Source organism: Lactuca serriola, chromosome 8 (genome assembly GCF_051521515.1).
Source record: "Lactuca serriola cultivar US96UC23 chromosome 8, Lser_US96UC23_V15, whole genome shotgun sequence".
In the NCBI taxonomy this organism is placed as follows: Eukaryota; Viridiplantae; Streptophyta; class Magnoliopsida; order Asterales; family Asteraceae; genus Lactuca; species Lactuca serriola.
This window is the reverse complement of record NC_136415.1, coordinates 199,938,271-199,951,508: the sequence shown is the minus strand read 5'-3', so window position 1 is coordinate 199,951,508 and position 13,238 is coordinate 199,938,271. Positions and strand designations below refer to the sequence as shown.

Below are 13,238 nucleotides of genomic sequence, written 5' to 3'. Positions count from 1 at the left end.
AATAATAGGGATTGGGAATTGTGAAATGAGCATCATTGGAAAGGTTTTTCAATTGATCTATTTCGCAAAGTATGGACCATAGGAAACCAAAGTGTGCATGCTTGGAGCATGGGACAATTGTGGTTATAATTCAAGTAATAAGTTGATTTTCTGAAACTGTAAGCAATGAATAATGAGTAATCAATATGGTGTTTAAATAAAAGTGTTTTTTTTACGCTCAAAAGCTTTGGGGCCATATAGGATTAATATTATTATTGCGTTTCACTTTGCATGTTTTGACTTCCTGAATAATAAGATTATTCAAACTCCACAGTTGCTCGTACTTTTGGAAGTAAGTAGTGAATCAAGACTGTCATGAACTGGATTGTAGAATTGTCTAAGGATAGACATGGCAATAGATTTGCTGCAACGTTCATGAGTACTCAGAAATTGAGATTTGAGTATTGTATAAACCCACGCTCAGAGTATTACTTCATGGAATTCATCACGAGTAATACTGAGACGATAATATCTATGATCTTGAAACAGAGATATATGAGTTGTAATTTGCAAGTCGGCTATACATTGGTGATACGAAAACGCATCAGTAACTTGGTGTTATAAAACGTATTGTCATGTATGGTTTGATGAGTAAAAGATACAAGCATATGAGTCAATGTTTATTCGTTCCTTTTGCCCTAACCGGAAAAGCGATATCTGTGGGCCCCTCGATGATTTGGTGTTGACTTATGTGCTGGGCCCAGCCAGGACTAATTGATGTGTTCGATTAGAAGTCCTATATCATCACAAATCAGAAATCGGGAAACATAGATTCTAGACAAAGAGATTGATTGTATTCCATGTCTTATGTCTAGAGATATCTAGTAGAACGAAGGGTCATGTGATCTCTTATCTTAGGACTCGTAACTGACTGGGTCAGAGTTCGGCAGCAGCTTTTTGGAAGCTACAATTTGCTGGTCAAATTTAGAAGCCATACGAGCAATTATAGTTACAGACTTATCCAAGTGGGAGACTGTTGGATTAGGTGTCTAAGCCCATAACTATAATTGGTATATACTTGAATTGATAGCAGCACAGTCCTTTTGGGTTGCCCTCAAACCTAGCAACCGGACAAGGAAATTATGAAAGGAGAGATATTAATTTATTATAAGATTAATAAATTAATATAAATGAATTAATATGTTAAAAGATTAATATATTAATAAGAAATCATTTTGTTTAATTAATTGTTAGCCAGAAATTAATTAGAATTAATTTTGGGGTTAAGAGAATTAATTATTAAGTGCAGGGACTAGTTTGCAATTATCTAATAGTTGAGTGGAAGGCTCCAGAACCTCCTTGGAAGGAGGTGGACGAAATCTATAGGGGAAACCCTAAGGATTTCGTCCAAGGGGGCTTGGATAAGGCCTTTGGCTTTGCTTAGGCCCTAAGCAAGGAGCATTAGGGTTTTTCCTAAACCCTAGATCCCTCAACTATATAAGGAGCCTCCTGGTTCAAATTTTGGTCACTCTTTCTTTGGAAGAAACCCTTAGGGCCGAAAATTGCATACTCCCTCTCTCTCCTTCTACTTTCCTTCTTGCTAGTTTGGGTGTGATTCCATTAGAGGCATTACACTTATGGTGCTAAGCTTCCAAGAAGATCAAGATCAAGATCAAGGGAATTATCAATTGTTTACTATAAAAATTGAAAGGTATGTAATTACTATACCCTAGTTTGTTAATTTTTATATTAGCCTCTCTCCTCTAGGGTTCTTGTTTTGCAATTCAAAGTTGTATGTTCAATAGATAAAACATAGATCCAAAGTAGGTTGCATGTGAACTTAGGAATTGTTTTTCTAGTTTATTTGTTTTACCTAAAACCCATCAGTACCTACCAAATATATTTATGGGCCTAGATACCTAATCCAACATCATATTCAGCCACCAACTCGTCGAGTTGGTCCAAAAAGACTTGCGGCCCAAAAACTTCAATACGTCGAGTTGATGCCATCAACTTGATGAGTTCCAATGAAAAATTACCTTTTTAAATAAAATTATCATACCTGGAAATCGGGATGTTACAACTCTCCCCAACTTGCGGTGAACAAGTCCTAATAATGTTCCCGCATCTCAGCCTCCGGCTCCCAGGTCCACTCGGATCCCCTCTAATGCTACCATTATACATTTACCAAAGGTGCCTCCTTGTTACGCAGAACCTTTACCTTCCTTTACAACACATCCACCGGCTTGTCAACATAGTTTAGGAGCTCATCAACCTGAATGTGATCCAATGGTACCACCGCCTCCTCGTCCAATACACACTTTCGCAACTGCAAAACGTGAAAGGTACTATTAATCTGACTGAGCTCCTCCGGAAGATCCAATCTATTTGCAACCTTGCCAACCCTGGCAATAATCCGAAATGGTCCAATATATCGAGGGCCTAACTTTCCCCTCTTCCTGAGGTAAATCACCCCCTTCTAGGGTGAGACCTTCAACAACACCATGTCATCGACCTGAAACTCCAACACAGATCGGCGTCGGTCGGCATAACTCTTTTGCCGACTCTGAGCAGTTTGCAATCTCTGCCTGATCTACTGAATCATCTATGTAGTCTGCATAACCACCACGGTCCGACCCATGACCCTGGGACCAACCTCACCCCAACAGACTGGGGCACGACATCTCCGCTTATACAACAGCTCAAAAGGCGGAGCACCAATACTGGAGTGGAAGTTGTTGTTGTAGGAGAACTCTGCAAGCGGTAGGTAGGAGTCCCAGCTCCCACCAAAATCAATGACGCAGACTCACAACATATCCTAAAGAGTCTGAATGGTCCACTCACTCTGGTTGTTGGTCTGCGGATGATAAGTTGTGCTGAAATGCAGCCTCGTGCCTAGTTCCTCATGGAACTTCTGCCAGAAATGGGAGATAAACTGAACATCACGGTCTGAAAAAATAGAGACTGGAACCCCATGGCGAGCAACGATCTCACGAATGTACACATCGGCCAACTTCTCGGCCGAAGAGCTCTCCCGGATTGCCAGAAAATAGGCACTATTGGTCAATCGATCCATGATGACCCAAATAGCATCGAAACCCATTGCCGTCTTCGGCAGATTGGTGATAAAATCCATTGAAATCTGCTCCCATTTCCACATGGGAATCTCCAGAGGCTGCAGCTGGCCATGCGGCCTCTGATGCTCGACCTTGAGCATCCTGTAGGTCAGACACCTCTCAACATACCAAGCCATCTCTCTCTTCATGCACGACCACTAGTAACTCAATATCAGATCCAGATACATCTTGGTGGCCCCAGATGGATAGAAAAACAAGACTTATGAGCCTCTTCTAATACAATCTGTCTGACCCCACCAGACACAAGAACACATGCCCGACCGCAACGGGTCAACAATCCACGACTGTCAGGCACAAATCTTGTAATCTCACCCCTGATCCTCTTAATCTTCTAATTCTTCTCTCGAACACCTTCAGTCTGAGTCTCCCTAATCAAACCCACAAGTGGAGAATCCACAGATATCCTCATGCACATCATCGAAACAGAAGATCCAGCCGACTTGCGGCTCAGGGCATCCGCCACCACATTCGCTTTACCCGGATGGTAAAGGATCTCGCAGTCGTAGTCCTTGACTACGTCCAGCCACCTGTGCTGCCTCATGTTAAGGTTCGGTTGATCCATAATGTGCCTCAGACTCTTGTGATCCATGTAGATAGTACAGTGGACCCCATAAAGATAATGTCTCCAAATCTTAAGAGCAAAAACCACCGCTCCCAACTGAAGATCATGCGTGGGGTATCACATCTCATTCGGCTTCAGCTGCCGCGAAGCATAAGCTATCACTCGTCCTCTTTGCATGAAGACTGCTCCCAAGCCGGTGATGGATGCATCACAGAAAACCACAAAGTCCTCAATCCCCTCCGCCTAATTTTTCAATATGGTGTTTTAGGTTGGGTCAAATAACTTACATCTCTCTCTCTCTCTCTCTCTCTCTCTCTCTCTCTCTCTCTCTCTCTCTCTCTCTCTCTCTCTCTCTCTCTCTCTCTCTCTCTCTCTCTCTCTCTCTCTCTCTCTCTCTCTCTCTCTCTCTCTCTCTCTCTCTCTCTCTCTGTGTGTGTGTGTGTGTGTGTGTGTGATAGAAACATAAGTGGACTAAATAACAAGATTTTGAGTTTTGAATATGCTCAACAATAGCCACGACATCATCATCGGTATAGTTTCTTTCTTCAAAACCGGCACGTGCTTGTGTGTGGTGAAACAATACAAACAACACCTATTTATATTAAGTGTAGAGGGATAAAATTATTATTTTAGGGGTTTTAAACCGTTTGATGGCATGGATTATTGTATGCAACAAAGTACTTAGATTAATTAACAGAAAAGCCGATCCTCTATCTTTCTTCATTTATAAAAAGGCAAATTAAAAAACCTAGCAACATACCCATATTTTGATACCCTTCTTTACCGACAAACAGCAACACTACATAATTTTTTACCCATAACAAAAACATACTTCCATTTTCTCTACCAGTAGGGGTAATATAAATAATTTACTCGTTACGTATTCCTATTATCACGTATTCCTATTATCGATAAAAGATGTAGATGCTTTAATGATACGATTAGTTTGATGTAAGTACATTCCTATTTATGTGTTAAGAAATGAAATGTAAGTATATTGCTATAGCGGGTTACATATCGCTGAAGTTATGGTGAAAAAACATATACATATTACTACTATAAGTAAAAAAAATATGGTGATTAAGGTACTTTTTGCGCAAAATAGTAATTACTTGCAAGTATATTCAATGAAAATTATACTTTTTTGTAAGTTGGACAATTTCTAGTCCAAAAAGAGAAAGGAAAAATAGGATAATTAAGTATACTACTGTACAACGGCTTACATAACAAACCATTTTAGATACCATAGTAAATAATAAATTACGAGTTTTAGTTTAATGATGGCCCCGCCTAAGTAGCGATAGGAATCGACCCGATCCCTTTTCTGTCCGCCTGTCCTCCGCATTTTCAACCTAGAAAATGGAACCAATGCTTAATTTTTTTCATGATTATTATATAGTAATATTTCAGTGGCTAATTTGATAAAATTGTGAAAGGACGTGTTTTTCTAAAATATATAAGTTGCGTACTTCAATAGTTATTTTCTTGAGAATATCTATGATCTCAGTGAAGTCTGGTCTTAAAGCTGGGTCTTTTTGCCAGCATTTTCCAAGTAGTTCTGCGAGCTTTGGTTGTGTGTTCTTGGGTATAGTAGGCCTTAAGCCCTGAAAAGTTGAAACATATATATTAATAAAAATGGAAATTTATAAGGTTAGATAGATAAATACAAAGAGTTTAATATTTCATTCATCTAACTTGTCAAACAGTGTAATGCTTTATGTTTTACCTTTTGAACTACTCCAATAGCTGCCTGGACTGGAGTCAAGAACTCGTATGGAAGCTGGAAAAATAAATATACAAAATACATGAATATCAATGTACATAAAAATATACCAAAAGTGAAAAAATAAATAAATAAATAAATAAATACCTTTCCAGTGAGCAACTCCCATAAAACAACCCCAAAACTGAAAACATCTGCCTTGAGATCATACGGCTTGTGTTCAATAACCTTCATTGTAAAAAAAGTTATCACGAAAAAAACTCATCATCAAACATCCAACCAAACATACTCCGTTTCACATGCACTGGATCAGGACTGAGACAGATGTCAATAGGACAAAATAGTAATTTGTCCCACCCAAAAAGGTAAGACTGTCTCACTTTTTTGGGTAGTACAAAAAGTTGTAATTTTTGTCCCATTGATATCTGTCTGTGTCAGTATCAGTTTCAGTAGTATCAGTTTCAGTCCAGTGCATGTTAAATACAGTACAAGGCCTAACAAACTAAGAATCATAAAGAAAGATTGATAGAAATGAAGCACCTCGGGAGCCATCCATCTATATGTCCCGGTTTCTGCTGTCATGACACCTGTCTGAGCCTTCACTCTTGCGACTCCAAAATCGGCCACCTTAACAACCTGATTACAAAATATCAGTAAGAATTATGAATGATTTAAAAAAAATAATAATAATATATGGAATGGTGAAGAAGATGATTACATCATTTTCATCCATGAGAAGATTTGCACACTTGAGGTCCCTGTGTATAATATTGTTCTGATGCAGGTAGTTCATCCCCCTTGAGATATCAATTGCAACTTTGAGTAATATTGGAAGCTTAAATGTACCCTTTTGTTTGTGCAAATAATCATACACACTTCCCCCACTCATGAACTCTGTACAAATTTATACACTTACTAAAAATCTACCCATGAAAAAAATAACATGGAGAAAAATCAAAATCAATTAAAAATTACCAGTTACAATGCACAAGCTTGATGGTTTAGTACATGCTCCAATAAACTGCACAACATTCTTATGTCGGATTTTCCTGCATATAGTAATTAAACACATTTCTAAAAGTTTTATAATAAGAAATTTATAAACTTCGGATGAAATAACATGCATAATTATTTAAACCCAATTTGTTACTCATGACATGACATAACAGGTTGTACTGTGTTTGCCTTTGATGTCATTCAGACAAAAGCTGCAACTTTTTGTCTGACCCTAAAAGGTAGGATAGGGACTAGCTTTCAATCTCTTGTTTGTGAAATTGACGTAAATGCCCTCCTCATGGGAATTGATGACAAACCTCATGATATAAACTTCTTGGGCAAATTCTTGTTGCATATCTGTGTCTATACGCTCAGCCTTAAGCATCTTTATAGCCACCTCTTGACTACGATATGTACCTTTATATCTAAATTATTAACACATATAAAATATCAGCATTTAAAAGAAATAAAGAATGTGTAATAAATTAATAACCCCTTCATCCCAAAATAAATGAAGGTTCTACTAAACATGTAAGAATTAGGATATTCCTTTACATATGTAAATCACCATTGATAATTATTTGTGAAGTAATTGACATATTTTGTTATCATATGTTTAATAAATCTTCTAGGCTTCCCCTATTGTTTACATATTCTAGAAGAAGATAGTCAAATTAGTCAAAGTCAAAGTCAAGACTATGATTTCCATGTTATTTTCATTGCAGTGAATATTTACTGGTGTGTATGAGCCTACTTTCTTAAAAAACTGAAAAATGAAAAGGGTCATTAGATTTAGGCAAAAATCAAAAGCCAAAGGGGTAATTTAATTTGAGAAGACTTACAGATCACCATAAGATCCAGATGCAACTTTGTGATCAAGAGACAGAAACTGAGGATCAATTTCCCATACATCTGTTCCATCATTTGGTATTCTTAAGTGATCAATTTGGCAACTTTTTCCTCTTTGGTCTTGCTCATCTTTCCAAGACTGTTTCTGTAAAGACATTAGAATGAAGTCAAATAGTCAACCTCATAGTCATTGACTTACAATATCAGGTCAAAATCTCTGGAAGTACATACCTCAAGCTTAGAAAGTTTTCTTTCTATTGCATCTCGGAGTTCTTCAGTTTCCTAAAAATGTATACAAAAAAAACATCTATAAAAAACAATAGATAAAAAGTGACATAGTACAAAACTTATAATTGTTTTTAACCACTGAACTTTCAATTATGTTCCATTGTAGTGAAATTTTGTATCTTCTGTTTCATTCTTACAATTTTTTTTTTTTAACTTTTTGCTGATGTGGACGTATAACGTGGCAAGTTAATTGCAACAATTTAATTAGATGATAACAAAGTTTCAGTTTAAACCTCTTGAAATGAGTTTGAGGTGCCCAAATGGAACAAGCATGAAACTTGGTTACAATTTAGTGACATTGTCCTTTTTAAAAAAAAAAAAAACAAAACTTAGGAATTAAAAATAAGTAATTTGAAACTAACTATATGTGTGATAGATTTAAAGGAGAAGAAGAAAATACCTCAAATGCCCATCCATCAACAACAAAGACATCTAATGAGTAGCCATCTACTGTAGAAAAAGCATGTGCTTCCTGGATATTTAGTCCTATTTCAGCCAGTAAGCTTGTCAACTGCATTTTTTACACATCCAAATATTCATCATGTGCAAACAAATGATGAGGAGGAGGGCATTTACGTCTTTTTTATATATGAAAAATCAAGGGCAATTCCTGGTCCTACTTTTTTGTGTGGGACAAAAAGTTGTAAAGTCTGTACCTGACTTAGAAGCTTTGGTTTGTCATCTGTTGAAAAGGTGATTTCATGCATTGGCCTGTATTATAATAAAAAATTATAGAGTAAGTTATCCAAGAATAAACATTATACTTTTACAATACTGAAAGTTAATTAATTAACTACATTATCTATTTATAATGTGTCCAAGAATCTTCAACATGTTAACATCTAAACAAATGGAAGTATGTAAAAGATCATAAAGCATGAAATAAATTAGAGTTTTAACAAGAGTGAGTTAAAGAAGCATAAAGACATTCAAAATGATTTGTGAAGTTAATATCTTGTATCAATATCATAAGAAGTTGTAATTTTCTAGTTGCCTCTTAGTTTTTTGGTGCTTAAGTTCATAGTGAACTTCAATAACAAAGATTTCAAAGATAATAAGATATGTTTTGAACTATTTTTATTACGTAAATAACAATACAACATCATGAATGATACTGAAATAGTGTTATATATCAACATGAAAGGCTGCATATGTGCAAATAAATCACCATAGTTAATATATATACCTGGGAATGTCTATGTGACTATTTACAGAATTATTTCCATTTGCTTCAAGTGCAAGGGCTTCAAGATTAGGTGCTGAACCAAAAGCAGGTGGTGGATGACTGCTGACATAAAATATATATCATCAGAAAACAACATTCAAGATCTCAAAATATCAAAAGAGACAGAAATGAAGAAGAAAAATAAGGCAATACTTGTTTAGCACTTAACAGGCTGAATAAATGAATGATATTAAATAAATCTTTGGTCAACAAGTTAAATAATTCATAACATTGAAGTAGTATCAAATATCTGTTATTTATGTAATTCATAAGTTGACATTTTTTGTCATTCAGATTTTTTGTTCATAACATTGATCAAACAATCATTTTAGTCGACGGCACTAATTCTACACGGAGGGGTAAAATAGTCATTTTCTATCATTCAGGACATAATGTGTAGGTATCTAAACTTGTACCTTTGGGTTGTCTGCTTCCCAGGTGAGCTGCAATCAACTGAATCTTCTGAACTCTGAGAAACCTGCATATAGGCAATACAATTTAGACCTGCTATGCACTCACAAAGAATTATTAAGATGAGAAAGATTATAAATAATTAATAAAATAACATTAACATAAAAAGGCAACAAGGAGGGCATTCACGTCTTTTGCACATTCGAGACATTGAGAGTGAGTCATGTGATCATGTCCCATCTTGTTCACCTTTTTGGGTGGGAAAAAAAACTGTAACTTTTGTTTCATTGACATAAGTTTGAAGTTTCAGTCTAATGCATGTCAAACACAGTCTAATGCATGTCGAACACGGTACAAAATAAACAAACCTGAACAAGGCGAACATCGAATACAGGCCGATTAGCAGGATCATGTGCTAAACTCAGCAATCTCTTGTGCATGAGTACATCTTCTGCCCTTTCGACATTTACATCAAGTGCATACCTTCAATACAGCATAGAAAATGCATCAGATATGATATGAATAAACTATTCAACTTTAATTTCCAACTCGCCAGAAGAAAATATTAAAATATATTATCCAAGTGGTATTAAAAAACAAAGAAATCCCTAGGTTAAACAGATCCACTTACAGACAAAAACAACATATAAAATATTATATAATGTGGAAGATTTATATATATACCAGTAGAAAAACTAATAAACATAGACAAATTGCTACGCAGAAAATCGTTGAATACAATTTAATCAATGATAGATGACAAAAAAGTGTCTGAAGATCGAAGAAACAAAATTGGCTTCCTTCAACACTAAATGTTAATTCCGCCTTTTTCAATCCAAATCAACATTAAAAAACATAAAATTTATTTACAAATGTGATCTGTATTTACGTTCTGATCATCTGTCGTTCTATTATCAAAAAATAGTTTGAAATTGAAGGGCTATTCAATAAAAAAAGAAGATTAATGGAATTCACATATACCTGGTCGGAAGACGATTGAAGTGCGCAAAGAGCTCGTCATCAAAACCAGGTTCTTTGGCTTCATCGTTGTTGGATTCTTTGAGTCGCAGAAGAATCTCATTGTAAACCTCTAGCTTTTGTATCTGATTCCGGTTATTGTTATTATTCATCGCCGCCGTGGAGGGCCGCTTCGATTCCATACTCATACTATCACAGCGCTCGTTATCCACCGTCACCATTGATAGAAAATCAAAAATATATTTATCTACGTAAATCAAATTAAGCAACAAAAACCCCAAAATTCTTTCGAGATCCGATTGAATCACTTTTCAAGTTATAAAAGGAAGATTGAAGAACGTAATCTTCAAATTTGATGCGCAGTGTGCCTTCCGCTATGTGCATACATTGTGTACATATTCATGCCTTCTCTCACCCTCTCTATATATAGTATGTGTAGGGAGAAATTCTTAATTTATCTGTTTTCTATTTTCGGGTTAAAAACGGTGTCGTCCTGTGCAAATTAAATTTTACAAGAGGAATGAAATTGTCGTGTATAGCATAAGTCCTTCAATTAACATAATTCATCAACAACATTTTAGTAGTATGATGTTTATCCTTATCAAAAAAGTGGACATATTTTAATAAGATTTGTTGGAAAAGTCTTTAAATATATAAAGACATAAAACCGGGTTAATGTTTTTATTTTTAGGAATTTTGCTATTGAAATACTTTTAGTCGGTTGTAGAGATGATATAGTAAGATACTACTTTATGATAATGAAATTTTATGGATCAATAGTAAAATTACAATAAAATAATACCTCTTGTGTAAAAAAAAAAAAAAGTAATAACATAATCCTCGAAGTTTTTTTTTTTGTAACATATCAATCTCTCATGAGTTTTAACCCTTGTCATTTTGTGATATTTTTGAAATAAATATTATAATTTTTCAATTTTTGATTTGTTTCAATTTTTAAAATTAAAGTCATATATGTATATATATGTAAAGTATTAAATATCATATATGATATTAAATTGCAATAAATATGTTTTCTTTCTTTCTTATGGAACTTCTATTTGATTCTAAGTTTAAAATATTTATCATTTAGTTATCGGTTTTCAGAGTATCCTTCCTAATAAATCAAAATCTTTTTGTCATATGTCTTATTCTCCTTCATTTGGACACATGTCATTTTCTAGAATTTTTGAATTTTTTATTTTTCATTTGTCATTTTATTGTATTTTTAATTTTATTAAATTAAAATTCCACATTTAAAATTTAATATAATATATATGTAAGGTATTTATTAGAAATGATTTATATATATGTAATGTATTCAATTTATTAAAGTCTCATTAATTTCAATAATTTAATTTTTTTTTATTTTTCTTATAAATTCAAACTTCTCAAATTGTTAAAATTTCATATGTATTTTTTTTTTTTTAAATAAACCTATCTCACACCTAGTTTATTATAAATTAAAAGTAATTAAATTATTTCTTTTTATTTACATATAGTTTGTCTATATCTTGACTTTACACTTAGAAATTGAAATTATAAAGATATCATATCTTTAGTGTAAAAGTAGAAAGGTTGACTTTGGCGGGTAGTTGAACTTTAATTTGTAGGTACAGACAAAGTAGAGTAGACTTCATGTGAGAAATGTGAATTGTAGATAAAAAGGGTTCGGGGATGGAGAATATGGTCTTGGGCTTATTGATTTTATTTATAAACTTAGCTAAAAGTTAAAAGTTTGTATATTTAACGTACTCAAATGTTTATAATTTTTTGTTTTGTTTTATTATAAATCTTAGATTATAATTTAATAGTTTAATTTTGTAATGTGATTTGGTATAATGTTGATTGATACATTTGAAAAAAACCAATTTATTACGGTCATACTATACGTGCATCTTTACTCACATCAATTATCAAATCATGAAATATATCCAAATACATTTCACACTCACAAGGGGTGTATTAAACACTCGGAGGGGAGAGGATGATTAAATTCAGTATTCTTATGAGAAAGGTGATTAAATTTTGAATGGTCAAATCATTGTAAGTAAACTTTTTGTTTGCTTACAATGTAAATGAGTTCACATAAATTGTATAAGAGAATATCAAAGTATTACATGACTGGATATCATAATTTCGAAAAACATATTCTAATAAGACAATAGAACTCTAGAAGAGCAACATTTAACATATTCACATTGAAACTTGATACAATACATATATATTTATATTTATATTTTGTGTTGCAGAGTCCAGTCTTCTGTTTGACCTTATTTTCTTTGAGCACTTCGTAAAGTGAAGCCTTAGGGCAAATGCGCTTGGTGAAGTTGTTTAGTGTTGCTTCCATGCGAAGCTGCAAACTATAGGCGAAGTCTTAGGACGAAGCCCATAGCCTGATAAGCGAAGCTTTGAAGCAAAGTGTTGGTACACATATCATGTGTCAGATTTGTCAACATTGCTGTCAGGGCATTGTTTTATTTGTTCATTTTAGGTCCACTCGTCTGTATAAATAGATTTCATATGAATTAGTGTCGTAAATAAATAAAAAAAAAAAAATTTCTAATTCATCCATGGAGATAGCTTAATTCGAGTGAACTAAAGTTACATTCTTGTGCTTTTGTGTTTTTTTTCCAGATCTTTGTTTTATTGTGTTTGTGTGTTCAACCTATCCATAATCCTAACATTATCCTTATAACCCCATCATTTAAATGAAGTAACTTGTGGATTAAAATGATAGTGATCGTTATATTAATAATAATATTTGTTAATCGAACAACCAAACTTAAAAACTTTATAGGAAAAAAAACTTTTTTAAAATAAAATTTATCTTTTGAGTTATGTCTTCTTGTATACTAAAAGCTTGGATAGACTAACAAATACTGAGAAAGTGAGAATGCATAATCGAGCTTGATTTTTTTAATATCATGTCATTGTAAGCTTTTTTTTTTTTTTTCTTTCTTTTGTTTTTAATTATTTAATGCCGTATAAATTGATGTAAAAGATTTAGTGTTTTAATGCTATAATCCAAGTTATTTTGACCAATAAAATGGTATTTTACCTGTTCGAGTCATTCGAATTGGTGAAAATTTA

At 33.9% G+C, this 13,238-nt stretch overlaps 1 protein-coding gene across 1 annotated transcript; it reads right to left on the bottom strand.

The window, feature by feature from the left end:
• Positions 1 to 4,767: 4,767 nt before the first annotated feature.
• Positions 4,768 to 10,561, bottom strand: LOC145067443 (serine/threonine-protein kinase STY46-like). Its single transcript, XM_079014582.1, has 16 exons — positions 10,152 to 10,561; positions 9,539 to 9,653; positions 9,176 to 9,237; positions 8,721 to 8,822; positions 8,191 to 8,245; positions 7,935 to 8,045; positions 7,478 to 7,528; positions 7,240 to 7,391; positions 6,715 to 6,822; positions 6,377 to 6,450; positions 6,120 to 6,295; positions 5,942 to 6,037; positions 5,549 to 5,629; positions 5,405 to 5,458; positions 5,148 to 5,282; positions 4,768 to 5,030 (listed from the first exon to the last, which is right to left on the bottom strand). The coding sequence occupies exons 1-16, from the start codon at positions 10,367 to 10,369 to the stop codon at positions 4,953 to 4,955; spliced, it is 1,668 nt and encodes a 555-aa protein (XP_078870708.1). The 5' UTR covers positions 10,370 to 10,561; the 3' UTR covers positions 4,768 to 4,952.
• Positions 10,562 to 13,238: the final 2,677 nt, after the last annotated feature.

Bases quoted from the DNA above. Each gene is read 5' to 3' on its own strand.
- LOC145067443 (XM_079014582.1), bottom strand. From the start codon at position 10,369: ATGGTGACGGTGGATAACGAGCGCTGTGATAGTATGAGTATGGAATCG. The intron at 5,630-5,941 runs GTGCTTCATTTC...TTTACAATGAAG, and splicing joins ATAGATGGATGGCTCCCGAG to GTTATTGAACACAAGCCGTA. The intron at 5,031-5,147 runs GTACGCAACTTA...TCCATTTTCTAG, and splicing joins TCAAGAAAATAACTATTGAA to GTTGAAAATGCGGAGGACAG.